The sequence below is a fragment of the Bombus huntii genome, chromosome 12 (assembly GCF_024542735.1).
Source record: "Bombus huntii isolate Logan2020A chromosome 12, iyBomHunt1.1, whole genome shotgun sequence".
Classification (NCBI taxonomy): Eukaryota; Metazoa; Arthropoda; class Insecta; order Hymenoptera; family Apidae; genus Bombus; species Bombus huntii.
Genome location: NC_066249.1, coordinates 2,544,613 through 2,561,893, shown reverse-complemented (window position 1 = coordinate 2,561,893; position 17,281 = coordinate 2,544,613). Strand labels below are relative to the sequence as shown.

Below are 17,281 nucleotides of genomic sequence, written 5' to 3'. Positions count from 1 at the left end.
TATCTGGTTTGTCGTAGCAAAAGCGTGCGAGGTGGAGCACGATCGATCGGAAATGCGATCGAGGGTGTTTCTTCGCGCTTCACGGTACACAGAATACTCTATTAAAAGGATGCCTTCCTACGACCCGTATAACGAATAAACAGACCGGTTGAAAAATAGAAAGGGCAAAAAACTGAGAAGGAAAGATGGATAGTATACATCACGAGCAGATCGATCGATCGGCTTGGTAATTCGCTTTCGGTCTCTTCGGCCGTAACCAGCCGGCGAACCGTGACACGCAAAGTCGACACTTAAACCCGTATCGACCACATAGCTAACGAGGATAGATACCTTCGACGATGCGTATCGATCGGCGACGCGAAACGCAAAATCATAAAATACCTTTCGACTTATTATCGGAGAAAGGTGAAAATGAAAAAGAGAACGGATAGAGACGCGTAGAGACGTGTTAACGAATCTCTCTCTGCGAAAAAAAAGGTCAGGAGGTCACGAGTGTTCTCGAGATAAGCGACCGTGGCGAAGTACCTATCGATTTTTAGAGCCAGAGTTGAAAGAGTACGGGGAAACGGAATCGTCGAGAACAATGTTGGACGATAAAATGGAAAAAGGAATAGAGACGAAACATAGAAAAGAGAAGAGGAAAATATATAGATAAGGAACGCGGCCGATTGGACGGCAGAAGACAAGATGGTGGAAAGGGTGTCCTCGAGGGATCCACGCGATATTCGGTATTCCCCCCGTGATCTTCCGTGCGAGCAGTGAGATTTTCACCACAGGAACGATCGAAGGACACCGGAAGGAGAGAGGAAAGGTACAATTTTGTGCTGAGGTCAGGTGTGCCACGAGACACAGTTCAATTGTTATGTAATCTGTGAGAAAAAGCCGAGGTTCCTTCATGTTGTTTTACTTATATGGCTAAAAAGCGATTCACTCACCTCCCTGGTCATCGAGTGCGACCAGAGTACGGATGCCAGCCTCCTTGCTCTACGACAGACAGAGGCAGCACAACACAGACAACCACCACCAGTGTTAGAGAGTTGTTTTTTTTCTTTTTTTTTTTTTTTTTTAGTAAGTATATAGTATAGTAATATTAGTAGTATATTAGTAGTATAATAGTATTACGGTAGGTAGAAAACGGAGAGTCGGAACTGTAACGGAAGTCGATGGATAGAAGTGGGCAAAACAAGTTAAGGTATATTTTGACAAAACTGTGCTGGATATATATCGTGACCGGATCGGGCTAAGTATCCGCGACATTAACGAAAAAGACGAGAAAAATCGATTAGTTTTAATAGTATCTCGTTCGTTTTTTCTTTTTTTTTTTCATGTTTATCAGTTTCGTTCTCGATGGGTCTAGATCCGACGCTTTTTTTAATATCTGCGGATTTGTTAAAGCCTTTGACGCGCTCACGACGTAGACGATTGTAATAATATATATATACACACGTGTTTATATATTTACATATATATATATATTATCCTGCCTGTGATGCAAAGACAGGTGGGCAGACAGGTGGACACGTAACGAAACGTTTACGGACTAACACGTTACTGGCATTATTATTTTATGGTTCGAATGAGTATATTTCTCGATCTCTAGATTAGGCTTGTCGCTTGTTGTTGCTGTTGTTGTTCTTGATGTTGTTATCGATCATGACGATGTTGTTGTTGTTGTAGTTGTTGTTGTTCCTGTTGCTCTGTAACTGTCGTCGCCGTTGTTGTAGGTTTATTTATTTACTTTACTTTTTTTCTATTATTATTATTATTTGTCAGATCTTCCTTCTGGCTAATCGAGATTTCATTACAAGCGTGAAGGCTCGCACTGATTTTGATTCTTTTCTCTGTATTGTTATTATTATTAAGTTACTTTCGTTTAATGTTTTTTTGTACGTACTCATTTTGTTCTGTTTCAGTAGCGCGTGACGGGTTAAAAAGAACCGCTCTTTTTTTCGTTGGGAGGAATCTCGTTCTCTTCCGTCGCCGGTCATTCCACCGTTCTTCCTCCGTTCACCGAATGGAAGGAAGAAAAGGAAATCCACGCGAAGAAGAGAGGTCGAGCAAGAAAAAAAGAGAAACAGATAGAAAAAAAGAGAAAAAAAACAGAGTCAGAGAAATAGAGAAGGTACTACTCGAAGAGTCTAGGAGACTGAATATACACGAATGAAAAGGAAATTCACAATACATATATATATATATATAGTGTATGTAAAGAAAGTACCGCAGAATACAGAACGATACATAATATATAGCATTTTTTCTTTTTTTTTCTATGGAGAGGTAAAGTAAATCGAAAATGCGCAATACAAAAACGAAAGGTCTCGGTCACATTTTGAGTCGCGAGAATGTTGGTCATTTCTCAAAGATAAGCGTCGAATATCACCGGAAGAATGTAAAAAGATACCAAATTTGTCGATTCTCTGGGAAACCGTTTCTCTCGTGTTCCAGATACGAGAACTCTCGGGACTCAAACGGACGAAAGACACTTAAATAAATACAAAGTAGAACACACGCACACAGAGAAATGGAAAGGAACGGAAGGGAGAGCATGAAGAGAGCGGCGAATGACCAGATGAGCAAAGAAAAGGAGCCGTGCTTTTCGACTGGGTAAACCCAACGAAGGAGGAAACGTTGCCGTGATCGTCGTTTTCAACAAACGATGCTTATCTTCTTCCTTTGCAGTTCGAAGCAAGCCTCCCAGCAAGAGAGCTGGAGATCGACATTAATCCCGACGCGTTCGTTCTTATGCTCTCTCGTTTCAGCCAAACGAACGAGCTCTGATTCAAACGAATCGCGAAAGATACAGAAAGTAGACTTCCAAAGAGAAAAAAAAAAGACAAAAAATATTAAACTGGAGACTGCAAGGGAATCGTGCTATATAATTATCATCCACATTAATGTTCGACAGTAGCCGGCGGAACTAATTAAGGATGAGCTTCTCCAGAACGCTTTTATTTAGTCGGTCACGAGAACGGAAACAAAAGAAGTTCTTTGCTCCTTTCCTCGTTCAGCTTGAAAGAGAAGCGTGCGCATTCATCCACGTAGGAAATGTGCATGAAGTTTCAGAAAAAGAGAGAAAGAAAATCAAAACGAGATAGAGCGAGCCGTTGAATTTCAAGTTTTGGTTTTCGAGTATTTACCGGATATTCAATTTATCCTCGCTACGTTTCTACTCGTGAGTATCACTGAAAAATACCGTCGCGTCGTTACGCTCTTTTACTCGGGTAAATACTCTTTGGTCGAATATCGGGTGCATATATAAAGAAAGAGTTAAGAACGAGAAGTGGAAGAGTTTTTGATCGGTCGTATGGTGGTGGCGGTGGTGGTGGCGGTGGTGGTGGTGGTGGTGGTGGTGGTGGTGGTGGTGGTGATGGTGGTGGATGATGCATAGGCATGTGAATGGCATCTTTTCTACACGGTGACACGGAACAAACGACAAACAAGACGAGAACGATCGGTTAGAATCGCGACGAGACCGCGGCTGAAAGCATACCAAATAAAAGAACGAAAGAAACGAGGAGAATAAGGGGATGGCATGGAGACTCGCATGGCATCGATGACTCTGTACGAACAGCAAAGTAGCTTTCCCCCTGAGACCGAACGAGATCGATCGGGCAGATAGAAAATTTCGATTGTCAACGGGCTACCTCTCTGTTCGCGTACGAATCTCTCGTATGCGAGCTGTGTTTCTGTGAGTGGTGAGTGAATTGTGATTGTGCGCAACAGAGATCAACGGAGTATCGATATAGAATGATACCGGACCAGAAAAGTGACAGCACGATGCATTGAAAAAGAAGAGAGATAGAGAGAAAATGAAGAGTGTTCTCGCGGAGGACAGGCAAACACACACAGGCAGCCATACAGCCAAGGCAGATAGGCAGCAAAGTTCGCGAAGATGATAACAGCCATCGGTTTTTGCGAAAATAAGACTATTTATCAGACGATCGATGTTCTCTCTCACAGGGGAAATTGTAACATGCTATCCTGTATGACAACCTACATTCACGCAACCAATGTCACTGGAGGACATCGCGTCCTCGATTTAACTTTGCTTCGGGAACTCTGCAAGCGAATAGGCAACAAACTTCTCCAGAACTTAGAAAAGTATACCGGCGACATTAGAAAAATCGATCGTATGAAAATTAAACTACTTTTGTTGGAATTAATCGATCGAGCAATAATCAGTATTAATAACTAACGTGTGCCTTGTAAAAATATAATATAATATAAATTTCCGGTATACATCTCGTTTGAGGAAGTTTGCGATGGCAAGCAGGCGGGCGATCGAGCAAGCGAGTGTAGTTGTTGAATTTTAAGCAAGCAAACACACACGTGGGCACACACCGCACACGTGAAAACACATACATACACAGCCAGCAACACGGACAATATTGATAAATGCCCGGTTCAGCCAGCAACACGGATTACATTGGTAGCAGCGACAGAAGTTGCCGATTATGCGCGCTCTTTTCTCGATTCGCAGACCAAAAATCGAGAAACGATCCTTCTTTCTTTCGTCGAGATCAGAGCTGTTGTTTTACTGTCGTTTACCTGTCTCGGCCAGCCTCTAATAGACAATCGCTTGACAAACTATGAGAAGAGAGAATCATAGACGTTCCCTAAAGGCTTTCACGCTTCAGTCGAGGCGAGCCCTTTTGTTTTCGACTCGACGATCGATTCTTTCTTCTTCCTAATACATTGCTGGTCAAATTAATTCCTTAAAGGGTTCGTTCATTAAAGATTTGTCAAATACCTCGAAATTTCCATGTTTAAATAACTTGGAAACACGTTTATAGAAAAAGTGTAAAAGAATTCCTTATATACGATCGTCGACTCGATATTTTCTTGAATGTGATTCACAATGGGAAAGAAAACGTTGCATGTTTGCATACAAGTTGCATCGAGACAAAGATAAAGAATAACAGAAAAGAGGAAGGGGGAGACGGAAGCAACTGAAAGAGGATTGTGCACGTACATACAAGAGGATCGTTATATTCTTCCGATATCTTCGTGTTCCGAAAGTTGAACACATCCTTCTCGACCGTTTCAACGATATTAATTAAAAATCGACGCGAAGAAACTCTTTTATCCTCGTCTTGATTTCATTGAAAACAGGCAAGAAATGGACAAGACAGATCGAGAAGAATTCGAAACAAAAAAGAAAGAAAGAACAGGGAGAGGTTGTAGGAAGAATAGAAAAGAGCGAAAGAGATACAAGAATAGGAGATCGCACAAAAAAGCCCTATTACCCTCTGTCTTAATCGCTACGACTGTAATCATCGAGAATGTTCCACGCAACGTATAGAAAGATTGAACCACGTCATCTTTACGTATACGTTACGACACGTATACGGTACGATAAAATTATTAAATAATACCGCGCAATCATCGATGTTCCTTCATTCTTTCTAAATCTTTTATCGTATCAAAAACGTTCTCTGTTTTCCATAGCGTCCTTTCCAGAAGACCCAGTGCGTGCGTTGGAATTCACCGTTGCTGAAAAAAGATATGCTCCACCACTGGTAGCATTAAGAGACCTTTTCTCATCTTTTTTTTTTTTTGTCTAACTTTTTTCTACTTGTCCTAATTGTTTTTGCACATTCGAAGCCTCTCGAAGCTCGAATATCTCGATCAAATTGACTGACATTGACAGCAATTTCATATACGTATATATATAAAAAAAAATATATATATATTTATAGGTACGGGTGGCTTTCTTTTAATGGCATCCCGCGTATAAAGTATGTACGTACACTAAATAGTTGTTGACGTCTCCAGTGCTCGAAATGCGACACGTGCTAATTAGTGCAGCCACAAATAAGTAGCAAAAGAAATTGGAATGGAGCGACGCAACAACCTTTTAACCTCATCGCATCTTGATCTCTTCACCTATTGATTTTAATATTCCACATGGTGTAAAGGAACATTTTAAAACACGATTCAGAGATATGTTGTCTTTGAAAGAATCGTTTTCCTGAATAAAATGAAGATCACACGAATAAGAGATAATTTACATCCGGGTTATTAGGTGTCGATTACGTTCGCTCCTTCGACAATAAATGACAAGTTAAACGGGAAAAGAATGAAGACATCGGATGTACACAGTAATAGTTCCGCACACACTTATAGAGACGTAACATACATATATCGAGAATAGATATCCAAGATACGAGCATAGACAACGAATAATTATGCATGGGAAGAAAAATGCGGAGCTGAAGAACGTAGACAGAACACACGAAAACACGCGCACGAACGCACACGTTTCATTTTACTTTCGATAGATTTTTTATCAGCTTGATATCTTCCTCATTCCGTGACTGATGGACAAGAGATATTTCGCGTGCGATGTATCAAGGTTAACACGAAGCGAATTTATAATGACATGACATTGTTATCGCGTGCATTCGTGCTGCGGATTACCGTCTCGGACCGCGTCGATGCGTCGTCTTACAATTCTTCCGAGTACATTCACGGCGATCCCAATGGGAACGGACATATAAATTGCTTGGCAGCCGTGCGATAACTTTCTTTTTTCTCCACTTCTTTCTTTAAGAGGAAAATGTCTCTTTTTGCTTTCGTAACGAAAAAATCCACGTTACAAAGCCACGCTATCCCGGATATGGCTATTATTTACTTCCGCTGACTACATACTGTTCAAAATTTATAGAAGTATTATAGGAACGAAGAATGCTTTTGGCGCCAGAGCTGGGTCAAATACTATTTCAAGATTCTTTAACGCTACATAAAATTTATCTGTCTTCGCTATATGTAGAAAGATCTTTGTTACGTTCGTTCGAATGCAACTTGCACTTGTTTCTCTCTCGTATACATAAAAGTATAATACAACTTCAGTGTTTTTATTCGGGCTAGCCGAAATAGCGTTTGGCCCACCTCTCTCCAGCGCGTTTTCATCCTTTTTTTTTTATTCCTTTTTGTCTGACTTTGTCCCTTCAACTGCACACCGTCAAGTTCACCCGAGGATTGACCATGACGCCCATCTTTGCCGCGATATAACACGCAACGATTTTACCAGCGACAATTAGACTTCTATAATTTCTATGATACAAAATCTGGGAGTAAAAACTCCGGGAATAAATCGCTATAGTAACGAGGATCGAGGATTAGTACCGAGGATGATCGAGGATGAAGGTTAATGCGTAAATAGAAGAGAATAGTTTCATAGGGATGAGACGAACTCACCTCCTCGCATAGTGCCAGCATACGCCTCGTACTTTCCAAGGACTGAAACAGAACGCGTCACGTGGATTAAGCAATGCGTATAAATTATAAATACAAAGTATAAATTACAATGTGAGTTCCAACGCAAACAAACAAATTAATGAGTAAATAAGTATTTGGAGCAACGGACAATGCACGTGTTAAACGAAGAATTAATAAAAAAAGAATTGCATCATTGTCAAACGGTAGATGAATCTTCTCTAATGTGGAACATTGCGAAATCTCATTGATACGTAATACCACGGATTTCCTAAATGAATCAATTGAAAGAATCAATCATCATGAAAGACGTCGAAAGAATATCAAGTATCAAGGGGTACACCTACCTCATCTGTAGTTTGATCGGCCTTTAATTGTAATTCCTGCAATTCGGTGCGAGGTGGGCCGCCCTCCACCGTACCCTGTGTTGGTGCCGGAGCAGGCATCTTGTCGGGTGCCTGACGATTTAACTATCTTCTACGATCGCACTTCCTCTTGGCTCGCTGTGTAGCCCGCGCAGCTCCTTGTTTGTGGGCTGGAACGTTCTGCAACGTTGAAGAGTAAACGACAGATTAAACGACCATTCTTAAAATGCTTCTCTACATTCTAACTAAAAAAACCTCGAACACGGCTCCATGAATATAATCGAGTTACCCGGTGGCTTAATTAAATCCAGGTAATTGCGAAATATCAGTAACGAAATTAAGGTCTGTTTTCTATCGAACGATTGTCAATTGCTTTAGTTTACGTCACGTGTACATGCTGGACCGAGAAACACAAATACCCAGCAGATGTACACATGCATTTTTAAGAGAGAATGAGAGAACAGAATAAAGGAGAGTTACGTACTTTCGAAAAGAAGAACCACAAGATATGCTAACGAACAGTCGATAAAGACGATACAAGACGAGCAAGGTTAAAGATCAACAAAGTTTTGCAATTCTCTCGCAGGCGTAACACTGGAATGAGTCGATTCAGCGTGTGGAGAATCTGCGATTGTGAAATTTTACGCAGATATTTGGCAAAAGCAGCCAACCAGTCAATAGTCGTGAATGCATGTATACGCGTTTACGTGGTGGAATTACGTGTGTGCCGGTGCTCCTATGAAAATCAATACCCAACGACCGACCGACCGACCGACCGACCGACCCACCGACCGAATCGCGCGCAGACGCACACGACCGCGCCTTCTCCACGCCGTACTTCGTGCTTCCTGTCTCCAACCCTCCTATAACCAACCCCTTTTGCAAACTCTTCTCCGCGCGCACCTACCACCTGAACGACCACCCACCAGTTCTTCAATCCAAAGTACCACCACGAGAACCGATCAGCTGAGCTCTACGATGTATGTATGTGGCTTGTATGTCTGAGAAACATCGAAAGCATGTTTTCAAACATCGATGCATCCACCTTAACGAGCTTCCATAAATAAGCGTCTTTTTTATACCCTACGATATTTCGACAGCCTTCCAAACGATCTCCCTGCTGTCGTAAATAACGCTTTCAACGGTTAGGGGAAAGTTTCGTCATGTGCATCGAAGCTTTGTCAAAGGTTACGGTAACTAAGTGCGTCAGTATAACTTTCTTTAAAGTTCTTTGTTAAATTTCTATCTGAAAGAAGTGAATATTGAATCAGAATATTAGGTTTCCGGGCTAAAGGTTCTTGAACAATTGATGCAAAGGTATTATTCGAAAATAAATCTTCCTCGTCTATTTTGAGCCGATCCATTCAGGGAAGATTCCTATTGAGAGGAAGACTCGCGTAGAATTCAAAGCGCGCGGAACACCTTGTTAATGCATTAAGACAGCGCGAGAGCCTAGTAATTGGCACTTGTAAATTTAATTACCGACAAATGAGTTGTAACAGAGACATGAATACCAGCTAAGACAGAGAAGAGAATATGAAAAGGTATTAACGATGTAATACATATTCCTATGTAATCTCTGGGAAATTAATTCACACGTATAATAAACCGTGCGTGATAAAATTACGGCGACCTCCGTGGTCGGTGATTTCGTACGTATGTAGGAGAAATTATGGCGTGATCAATTGACTGAAGCTGTCCTTGCCCTCGAGACGAAGTTGGCTCGTTTCCAGGGCGAAAGGTATCGCGTCGCTTCTCCTGGTCACGGTACACCTCGCCAAGATCACGGACGACTAGTCAGACCTGGAGGACGCTGCTTGTATACCCTCTCAAATCGCAAACAAACAGATATTGGTGTTCGATAAAACAAAAATGAAGAGCATTCGAAGGAAATCGTGTTCAGAAATCAATACCGACCACCGAGGAAATGTTCTCGAGCTACGTAGGTACATTCAGAAACCGTACCAATACCAACGACATCCTTGGACGTCGTTTCAGAACAGATTCTTTCATGCATGACAAGATATGAATCCCAAACGGAATCTTTGATTAAAACGTTAGGCTAACGTAAACGTAAAAGCTATCGAGTTGATCGGTATATTCTCATTCGCATTCTTCAGATAAGTATTGCTTAACTTATTGACAGCATGACGAATAGCTTTAGGTGGTTTCAAATCATCGGATAAAGGTTTAAAATAGAAAATTACGAGACAATAGACAAAAGCATTGCCTCGTGGTTGCGATTCGTTGCAACTTATGTCGTAACTCCAGATTTGCCTTCAAAGCGTACCAAGAGAACGAGCTTCATATTCTTGAGAGATATTTGGTCGTGAAAGTTATACTCAGAATAATGATGATCTCTAGTGATCACGTGGAAGGATGGACACACATGTAGATGCGCTTTGTAGGAAATGTCGATCGCGCAGCGCAACGTGCCGGATGCCGGTAAGATAATGCGGCCATGTCATGACGCGTACTTCAATCTGCACGCCTGCAGGTATATACATACATATATAATACAGGTTGCTTGCGTATTGCACGAATGTCTTGACACGCGCCTTCCTGTTTAGAGTGGTTCGAGGTCTAACGTTCCTCGAACGCGAAACGTAGTCAATGTGTAATGAAAACGTTCCCTAGGTCGACAGGAAGTATCGAGGAAGTCATATCGAATGGATGATGCTGGTGAGAAAACAATAGATGAATTAATTCCGAGAATGACGAATCAGAATGCCTCGTCGGAAAAGAATATGAATTTTTACGTAGATATACAAAATACAGTGGCTCGATATAAATGCACTTGAAGCTTGAATGTTAAAGTTCGAGCTACTCGGATGGATGTTTTAATTTTTACCTACAATTACAGGTAATATTAATATATAAATTCCAATATACGGAGCGTTATTCACATTATGAAACTTTAATGAAAAATCAAGAGGTTCTGAATAAAAAATAATCGCGATGGCGATTAGGTAGATAAGGAAATAGATATTTCAGTGCATTTCTGCATCTGATTACTCAAATATGCATCATTATAATTACATAGTCCCATCTTACGTCAAAGAATAAATATAAAATACAAGTATTCTGACGTCATACATACTCCCTCGTTCTTCTCGCACACACGCGCACGAAGTGACGTGTAAGTATCTGTGTGCGTGCGCGCGCCAGCGCCCTCTTATCATACACACACAAACTCAGATGTTTTTCATCAATGACGCTCAGCTGTTAACGCCGGTAGAAAAAGTGTCAAGAGCTTACTTGGTCGAAAATGCTTGTCGTTTTTCGATGAATTCGAATTTCTACAGTCAAATCAAAGAATATAAAATATTAATTTATAAAGTTTTACGTACGCATTAAGTAGACCGCGCATACGTATGACATTAAGAAATCAATAAATAAAATAGCCGGTTAGAGACTATAATGTTAATGCGACGTTATCCCTCTTTCTCGAAATAAATATAAATATTACAATGAAATGTATGTTAAATTTTCTCTTGAACAAATTCGCTTTTACGTCATGAAGTGCATTCCTCGAAGGATGAAATGCAACACAAGCATGGAAACCTCCTCTGCAACGCACGCTTTAAATGTTGAACTTAACTTGTTTCTTGAAAGCAATAAATCCACGATAAAATCTAATTAACCTGTAATATTAAGTAAATCTTTAATGACGTCTGCCTGGTTTCCGATTTTCTCCCTGCACAAGGAATTCAAAGCTATTTGAAATACTTTCATCTATATGATAAATATGAATCGTGGTGAGCAGTGGTTTAAAGTCATCATTTCCATTGATGACTGTCGTCTCTCTACGTTGGTGTGTCACGAAAAGAAAATTTCTAGGTCAAATACATTACTTATAGAATTCGAATGCCATACGAATAATATAAATTTGTGAAAAAAATACAAGATAATAATCATTAAGGTTAATTGAAATGACAGAATGCCCTACCGTATCAATGCGTGGTAACGTAAGATACAAAGGAAAAAAATATACAGTATCACCGGTCTAGCTATTATTACTAACCGTACTCGTCAATAAAGTTGTCTTCGATGGGTGTTTCCGCCGGTAGTGAACTCTATAATTGGCTTGTTTGAAGAAGAATCGGGAATACAAAATTTCCTGATGATCACTGACACTTTTTTCTATAAAAGTGTAAAAAAACCGGTAGAATCCTGAGAAAAATTCACGAAGCTACGTTCTCTCCGACTGAAAGATTAGTACTCACAATCAGCTACTGAGCAACGAGCAGTCGCAGAGTTTCAGAACAGCGCTTGCCTTGTAGTGGGGGTAAAATGTCGTCGACAAAGAAAACCACCAATAGGAAAACCGGATTATAAAGCTGCAAACTCCAGGCGCGGGAATACTTATTTTATATTGAAATATATACTTTTTCATAACAGATTTTACATAATATACTATTTGTTTCTTCTAATGACTAATTATAGCTCTTAACGAATGTTAATTCAAATCAATTACATGATGATTGCGATGTAAATACGATACTCATATGGTTTGAGAACCACTGATTCATTATGCCGACTTTCAAATATGATATCGCGATAGTATTAAGGAAACAACTTTCGAGTTACAATGTATATCGAAAATATATATAATGAATCATGTGTCTTATACATAATTCAGTATATGGATTGATGAAAGAAATATAGAAACACATAATGTTATGAAAACAATATATAAAAATGTATATATATATATATATATGTATATACTACAAGCATATGTGCTAATGAAAAAAAGTTAATTCATCGAAATAAGTTGAAATTCTATTTATAATATGTATAAATCTATTTTCATTTCATTATTATAATAATTTTCAAATATCTCTCAATAAGTTTTTAGTAATTCTATAGTAGGAATGTATCATCACCTCATCATCATCAAAATTATCCATTATAATTGAGGTTAAACATTGGTCAATATCTTAAAAAATGCAAATTGTTAAATGATCTTTTTTTTTAAGGCAAAGATGTATATCTGCAACTATGTTTTTCATTTTATCTATTTTATCTAATATAATGTTGTCTGAAAAAATTGAAAAATAAGTGAGTAATTAATTGACAGAAATAATGTTGTGCAAAAATGCAAAAGATATGAGTGGAGATCCAAATATGTAACTATGTGCTACAATTGAATGCATATGTATTACTGTATTACAAAATAAGATATCAAAGTAGGAAGAAAAATTTTTTGGAGTAAGAAAACCAAAAGTCGTTATAAAATTCCAAATTCAATAAAGCTAGTAACACAAGTTACGTATTTTAACGTGAGTTAAACGATAGCTAGAGTAAAGTAGAAAATCGATATAACTTCACTGCAATGTAGTACTTTGTTAGTTTCTACCTATATAACTTTCGTCTAAAGTGTATTGAAATAAGTAGTATATTTGCTCACCAATGATAATCAAGGACTTATCATATGCCACGAATGAACTATCCTGTAATTCGGTTAATGTCTTGTCTTTTCGAGAACACTGCTGCAATCACTGATGATCACATCGATACAGTGAAACAGCTGCTGCTTTTTTGACAACCGGAACTTGAAAATGGTTAACATCAGTTTTTAAAATGGCGCGAAAACTTGAACATAGAAATATATAACCAATTTTCAAATAATATGGAGAAATATTTCCAAGATGTTTTATTTAGTGCATATCATATCTAAAATTGTATGATAGAGTGTGTGTGTCACGTAACTTTTATTTAAACATGAAAAAATATCGTGTCAAATTAACAAACATAAGCAACTATTGACCTTATTTTCTCAATATTTTATACAGACATTACAAAATATTTGTAATACTTTGCATTATTCACCCTGCACTACATAAAACTGAGTCTAACTGATACTGCATCATGAATATTTCATACTGAATTATATATCCAGATTCTAAACTTTCAAATATAATTATAAATTGTTAAATTTTATTCAAAATTATTCAAAGCTATGAACACTTTAGTTTCTTCTCATTATCCACATATTTATTGTTATATACACGTTATCATGAATGTTCCAATTTTGAAATTCGAATCTATATACTTTATATATTAAATTACTAAATATTTTCAGTTAGAAATACAAAACTACAAAATATTTTAATTTTACAATCACATGAAATTATTGTTAATATTACATTATAATGTTAATTACAAGAATTAATAGAATATCAGTTAGTTGCATATTAAATTATAAGGTTTATCTTATCTTTGGTGCAATAAAAATGCTTCGGAAAAGATATATATAATAAGTTCACAGTCGAAGAGAAAAATCCATGTTTTTTAGCGTAAACGATTACGAGTACCAGCCAGTACATACTTTCTAATCTGTCATTTCTATTTATATTGTACAAGTTACTTTATTTATCGTTCTTTTCGAAATCTGTTATTTTCGCTTACGTCACATAAATATTTATATAAAAAGTAGAACAATCAAAATCAAAGTTTTCATTTAGCGATCGGAAGTTTTAAGAATTGATTATCATTCTTAATTCAGTAATATAAAGGAATTTAAAACCTCAACCAAAGAGTCAATTGCGTCAGTTGGAGGTCAACATCGTGCAGTGTATGCAGTAAGATGGCAGGCTTACTGCTGCGTGTAACGCGCATTTTATTTCTATTTGTCTTTAATTCAATCCTTGTATCTTCTGGTCCCACTAACAAACCAGTACAAAATGTCCCGGAGCCTTTAATTCAAAGTGCCTTGAATTCATTGAATCAGGATTCTCCAACGCACCATACATATAAGGGCGGTAACCTGATTAGCGCGCAAAAATTGGTATGTTTTCTATAAACTTTCTAAAAATCAAGTATTGATTACATAATAATCGAAATTTTTTAATTATTTGTCTGTACTAGCTTAGATTTAAAATATTGTTTACTTTTTTAACCTTCAGGAAGAATCTCCATATGTAATATACAGACTGACATTTGACTTAACTCCTACTTGCAAAGAAGCATTAGAACCTTGTCCTCGAGAAGCATGTACTGTGGAAGTGAAACAACACGAACTTGGACATATAAATGTTTTAAGAGAATCTATACAATGTATGTATTTGTATCCTCAGTCAGTACAGGATGATCCATTGCAATTACAAGAAAATAATCAGGATCAGGATCATGTTATTGAAAATTTAGACAAGCAAATTATTAACAATCAAAGTGTTGAGCTAGATCATGAAATTCAAAAGAATGGAGATCATAATGAGAGACCATTCATAGCAATGAGAGCTTCTAGTCCTAATTATTGTCCAGGATGTCCATATGAGTTAAATCCAAATTTGCCTGGATTTGTTGCTTTTGGAGAACAAGTAATAAAATCAATGGATGAATTGATACAAAATGATTTCAAGCATAAAGTAATTGATATTGTCAAAGTAACTCGTGTTGTTCCACCTTCATCTAATATTATACAATATCAAATTTTATTACGTATAGGAGAATCTGACTGCTTGAAAAATGCAATAGAGCAATTAGAATGCTCTATACAGTCAAATCTTCCTGTCAAGGTATGCTTGGTAACATTCAAAGAACAACCTTGGCAGCAATCTAGCCGTAAAATAGTAAAGAATAACTGCACTATGGTTGCTAATGAAGAGATTAAAGAGAATGTTAATTCTTATTCAACATTAAACAGCGAATCACTTGTAACACCAACACCCAACAATGCAGAAACAAATGATGAAAAATGGGAAGTTCTAGAAAATTTAAAAGATGTTCTGGATAATTATACTTATATCACAACTAAAAAATCAGAAGAATCAGAACAATCAGAAGTGACAGAACATCCTATTCTAAAAATTTCCATAAACAGAAGTGATGATGATGTTAAACCTCAAGGGTTTGAAGATAAGGTAAAAGAATTTGGTGAATTTTTGAAAGATTTTGATTTGCCTACAAGACAAACTCAATTAGATCCAGAAATAAACAGAGAAGAAGTTAAAGAAGAAATCATTTATCCAAGAAAGGTAGACTCTATGATTAATAAATCACACACAATGTATAGAAAGAAAAGGTCAGGTCTTCCAGGCGCACCTATTAATGAAAATGTTAATGATTCTACCATTAAAGAACTTGCAGATAAGGGTCTTAGGAAATTTTCAGAAAATTCTGAAGGTTCAAATGAACCTATAATAGTAGAAATTGTTGACGCCTCAAAACAAGTAGTATCTGGATTGTTATATAAAATAAGGGTCAAATTGGGTACAAGCAACTGTCCAAAAGGTAAAAAAGATGGTTGTCAATTGAAAGAAGGAACTGAAATTAAAGAATGTTTGTTTACTATATGGTCTCAGGTATGGTTAGATAAAGGATCTCCAGATATTACTATCAATTGTGATTCAAATAAACGCCGAAAGCGATCTTTACGAGGTAGTCGATATAATCAAAAAATGTTAAAGCTAGCTGAAGAAATAAAAGATGAGACATTATTCGAAGCTTTTATCAAGAAATTTGGAAAAACATACAATTCAGCCGATGAGAAACTAGATCGTTTTAAAATATTTAAACAAAATTTAAAAATTATTGAAGAACTACAGACGTTCGAACGAGGAACAGCTGAATATGGTGTTACAATGTTTGCAGATCTCACGCCTAAAGAATTTAAAGCTCGTTATTTAGGTCTTCGTCCCGAACTAAAACACGAAAACGAAATACCTCTTCCTGAAGCTGAAATACCAGATGTTTCTTTACCACTTAAATTCGACTGGCGCGATCACAGTGTAGTTACACCTGTGAAAGATCAAGGCCAATGTGGATCATGCTGGGCGTTTTCTGTAACTGGAAACGTGGAAGGACAATACGCAATTAAACATAATCAATTGTTATCTTTATCCGAACAGGAATTAGTAGATTGTGATTCTTTAGATGAAGGATGCAATGGAGGAGATATGGAAAATGCTTATAAAGCTATAGAAAGATTAGGAGGTCTTGAATTAGAATCAGATTATCCTTATGATGCTAAAGATGAAAAATGCCACTTCCTTCAAAATAAGGCTAAGGTACAAGTTGTCAGTGCTGTAAATATTACATCAGATGAAAAGAGAATGGCACAATGGCTAGTTAAAAACGGCCCAATTTCTGTTGGAATTAACGCCAATGCCATGCAGTTTTATTTTGGAGGAGTTTCACACCCACTTAACTTCTTATGCAATCCTAAAAATTTAGATCATGGCGTTTTAATTGTGGGATATGGCATTAGCAGTACGTACATTTTTATATATCTTTTAAATATATTAATTTTTACACATTTTTATATAAGATCTTTTTCCAGAATATCCTCTTTTCCATAAAGAATTACCATATTGGATAATAAAGAATAGTTGGGGCCCACGATGGGGCGAGCGTGGTTATTACAGAGTTTATAGAGGAGATGGTACCTGTGGGGTTAACACAATGGCTACAAGCGCTGTAGTTGCATAACGAATATATTTAAGAAATTAATGCCTTTAATAATAATATTCAACTTCTTTGAAAAAAATTATATTTTTTTTACTAATGCAATATGAATGTTAATTGCTTGTATTTTAAAAAGTTTCTTATAACATGTTTTATTGATTATCATAGGCATTTTGTTTCGTAAGTAAAACTGCATTTCGCAATTATAATTGTTTGGAATCGTAATAATGTTTTCATAATAAAAAACATATTTGTTATAAATATTCATATTTTTGTCTTAATATCCG

At 37.2% G+C, this 17,281-nt stretch overlaps 2 protein-coding genes and 1 long non-coding RNA gene across 12 annotated transcripts in view; 2 read left to right on the top strand and 1 right to left on the bottom strand.

Moving 5' to 3' along the window:
- LOC126872109 (synaptosomal-associated protein 25) overlaps positions 1-13,163 on the bottom strand; it is a 28,812-nt gene extending 15,649 nt beyond the window's left edge. For 3 of the 9 annotated variants that reach the window (XM_050631680.1, XM_050631686.1, XM_050631683.1), the window contains exons 1-3: positions 11,608-11,803; positions 7,566-7,763; positions 7,201-7,242 (exon numbers count right to left, since the gene is read on the bottom strand). In XM_050631680.1, coding sequence (XP_050487637.1) covers positions 7,201-7,242; positions 7,566-7,664 — 141 coding nt within the window. In that variant the 5' untranslated portion in view covers positions 7,665-7,763; positions 11,608-11,803. The other 6 variants (XM_050631687.1, XM_050631678.1, XM_050631685.1 and 3 more) reach the window with 5 other exon arrangements.
- Positions 8,480-10,569, top strand: LOC126872115 (uncharacterized). 2 transcript variants are annotated; one of them, XR_007691850.1, is made up of 2 exons: positions 8,480-10,080; positions 10,221-10,569. It is a non-coding gene; the product is annotated as an uncharacterized LOC126872115 (long non-coding RNA). The 2 variants fall into 2 exon arrangements; XR_007691851.1 differs by having other exon boundaries at positions 10,154-10,569.
- Positions 13,164-13,931: 768 nt separating the features above from the next.
- Positions 13,932-17,257, top strand: LOC126872093 (putative cysteine proteinase CG12163). Its single transcript, XM_050631634.1, has 3 exons — positions 13,932-14,376; positions 14,495-16,799; positions 16,870-17,257. Exons 1-3 carry the CDS (start codon positions 14,176-14,178, stop codon positions 17,016-17,018), a joined length of 2,655 nt encoding a protein of 884 aa, XP_050487591.1. The 5' UTR covers positions 13,932-14,175; the 3' UTR covers positions 17,019-17,257.
- The last annotated feature ends 24 nt before the right edge of the window (positions 17,258-17,281 follow it).

What these genes read in the sequence shown, in the direction of transcription:
- LOC126872093 (XM_050631634.1), top strand. Translation starts at nt 14,176, where the DNA reads ATGGCAGGCTTACTGCTGCGTGTAACGCGCATTTTATTTCTATTTGTC. An exon ending in TGATTAGCGCGCAAAAATTG is followed by an intron (nt 14,377 to 14,494) that starts GTATGTTTTCTA and finishes TTTAACCTTCAG; the next exon opens with GAAGAATCTCCATATGTAAT. An exon ending in TGTGGGATATGGCATTAGCA is followed by an intron (nt 16,800 to 16,869) that starts GTACGTACATTT and finishes ATCTTTTTCCAG; the next exon opens with AATATCCTCTTTTCCATAAA.